This window comes from Ziziphus jujuba, chromosome 9 (assembly GCF_031755915.1).
Source record: "Ziziphus jujuba cultivar Dongzao chromosome 9, ASM3175591v1".
Lineage (NCBI taxonomy): Eukaryota > Viridiplantae > Streptophyta > Magnoliopsida > Rosales > Rhamnaceae > Ziziphus > Ziziphus jujuba.
In genome coordinates, this window is record NC_083387.1 from 6333821 (window position 1) to 6336449 (window position 2629).

Sequence of the window (2629 nt, forward strand, 5' to 3'; positions counted from 1 at the left end):
ATTGCATAACCCAAAGGGCATGACCTGCCACTCGTAGAGACCCGTAGGAGTTTTGGAGGCGGTCTTCCATTCATCTCCAGGCCTTATCCGAATTTGATGGTAGCCGCTGCGAAGATCCAACTTAGAGAACACTTGAGCCCCACTTAATTTGTCTAACATGTCTTCCAACCGGGGGATGGGAAACCGATATTTGGTAGTTATTTTATTGATAGCACGGCTGTCAATACACATTCTCCATTCACCATTCTTTTTGGGGACTAGAAGAGCTGGTACTGCACAAGGACTTAGGCTTTCTCGGATAAGGTTCTTCTTCAGCAAGTCCTCAACCATCTGCTGTAGGATTTGAACTTCTTTTGGTGGCATTCAGTAGTGAGGAAGATTAGGAAGTTTGGCCCCGGGTAGCAAGTCAATAGCATGTTGGATGTCTCTCATGGGTGGTAGAGAATCCGGAAGTTCACTTGGACAGATTTCAGCAAATTCTTGAAGAAGTTGTTGAATGGGTTGTGGAAACTGAGAATCTGCAGGGGCTTGAATTGAAGCTACAATACCGAAACAAATCTGTGAGTGTTTAGCTTGAAGTTCAAAATGTTTTCCAGAGGTTGTTAAAAGTATAGGACTCTTTCCCGAAAGTTGTTCTGGTGGTACTCCAGATGTGGGCAGTAAAGTAGGATCATTTTGGGGCTTGGAAGGGAGTAGGACAATTTTCTTCCCATTCCATTGGAACGAATGTGTGTTTTGTCGACCATCATGCGATACGGAGTTGTCGAACTGCCAAGGTCGGCCTAAGAGAATGTGACATGCGTCCATCTCCACAACATCACAGACAACCTCATCGGCATAATGTTTTCCTATACTGAAATGAACTTTACACAGCTCAGTGACCTTAGTTTCGATGCCTTTTTTTATCCAACCCACCTTGTAAGGATTCGGGTGACTCATAGTAGGAAGCTTCAAGGCTTTAACCAAGGACTTGGACACTATGTTCTCGCTGCTCCCGCTGTCTATAATCACCTCACACACCTTCTTGTTGATAGTACATTTAGTTTTGAAAATTGAATGTCGTTGAGGCTCCATGGGGTGTTTAGGAGAGAACAATAGCTTTCTGGATGATGCAAATAACTGGTTCTCCTTGGTCTTCATCCACCAACTCGGTTTCATCCCCCACGGTGGCAAACTCTTCTCCCGAATCATCTTGAGTTTCCACTATATTAACCTGTTTACGCAGTGGACATTCATTAGATTTGTGGCCCTGCTGGCCACACTTGAAACACTTGAGTGGAAAGTTTCGGGCATAAGGATTTGAAGGCCTATTGGATTGATTTTGGGGTTTGCTGGTATTTTTCATGGAATTATCAGCAAGGGTGGCCTTTTGGTAAGGTGCTGGTGGTGATAGGGATTTAACTTTTGGTGGGTACAATTCACTCATGGGTTTCCATTTAGTTGGTGTCTTAGTTACATGCCTCTCAATTTGCTTTTCAATCTTGAAAGCTAAATTGACAGCTTCACTAAGATTCCACACAGGACTAAGCTCTATTCTTTCTTGAATTGGAGTAAGTAACCCAACCACATATCTAGCAACTAGTTGGCCTTCATTTTCATTCAAGTTCACCTTAGCACTGAGTCTATAAAATTCTTCAGTATACTCACTAATAGAACGGTTACCTTGGTGGCAATGGTGATACTGCTGGTACAGGATTTGCTCAAAATCAACGGGGAGAAATCTGGCTCGTAACATTCGACGTAACCGTGACCAAGATTGTATCGGACCTTTTCCTTGTTTTCGTCTATTACTCAGAACCTGTTCCCACCATGCCGAGGCTCCCCCACGGAATTTGTAAGCCACCAAACGAACCTGTTTATCCTCCGGTATAGACATATACTCAAAGAAAGACTCAACAGTTTGTACCCAATCAAGAAAATCCTCAATATTCAGAGACCCATCAAAATTTGGAATATCAACTTTAATTCGGTAGTCTGAAGGTTGGTGGTCTCGAGCATACCTGTTAGGAACAGCTTGAGGGGCTCGATTCATGGCCATTGTCTCCATCTCATCTTCCGAATCCGAGTCGATTGAGAGTGGAATACGTTGCTGAACATCCAGAAATTGACGGTGTTGAGTTCTGGGAATTCGAGGAGGAGGCGAGTCTTGGAGGTGTGGATCTGCTGGATGTGCCAAAGGAATGGGCATCTGTGGCATCTGTGTTGCTATAGATCGGTCGCCGGAGTGCTCTGGGAGGTGAGAACCAGCAGCTCCAGATTTCAACGTCAGACCAGAATGTATTGCAGCACAAAGTTGCCGAATCTCATTAGAAAGGGTGTCGAATTTCTGATCTAATTTAGCAACAGCAGATAAAAGCATTTTCGAGCTTGGGTCCTCGCCAGAATTTCGTTGAGAGTTTTCACCGGAACTAGCCATGGAAATTTCAGAGAGGATAACCTGCTCTGATACCAATTTGATGCAAAAAACCCTAGAGGGAATTACCAAGGAGCAGATCTCAGGCTCTCATTCCTGTCCAGATCTAACTCTAGTCCAATTCCACCACAGTCACGAAGAATGAGAGAAAACAAGCACTTTCAGTTTATTTCAAAAAAAAAAAAATTGTCTTTTACATTTTTGTAGGTTAACTTT

The 2629-nt window shown here is 43.6% G+C and overlaps 1 protein-coding gene across 1 annotated transcript; it reads right to left on the minus strand.

The window, feature by feature from the left end:
- Positions 1 to 363: 363 nt before the first annotated feature.
- LOC132805421 (uncharacterized) lies at positions 364 to 1074 on the minus strand. The gene has a single exon (XM_060820353.1). The coding sequence runs from the start codon at positions 1072 to 1074 to the stop codon at positions 364 to 366; it is 711 nt and encodes a 236-aa protein (XP_060676336.1).
- Between the last annotated feature and the right edge of the window lie 1555 nt (positions 1075 to 2629).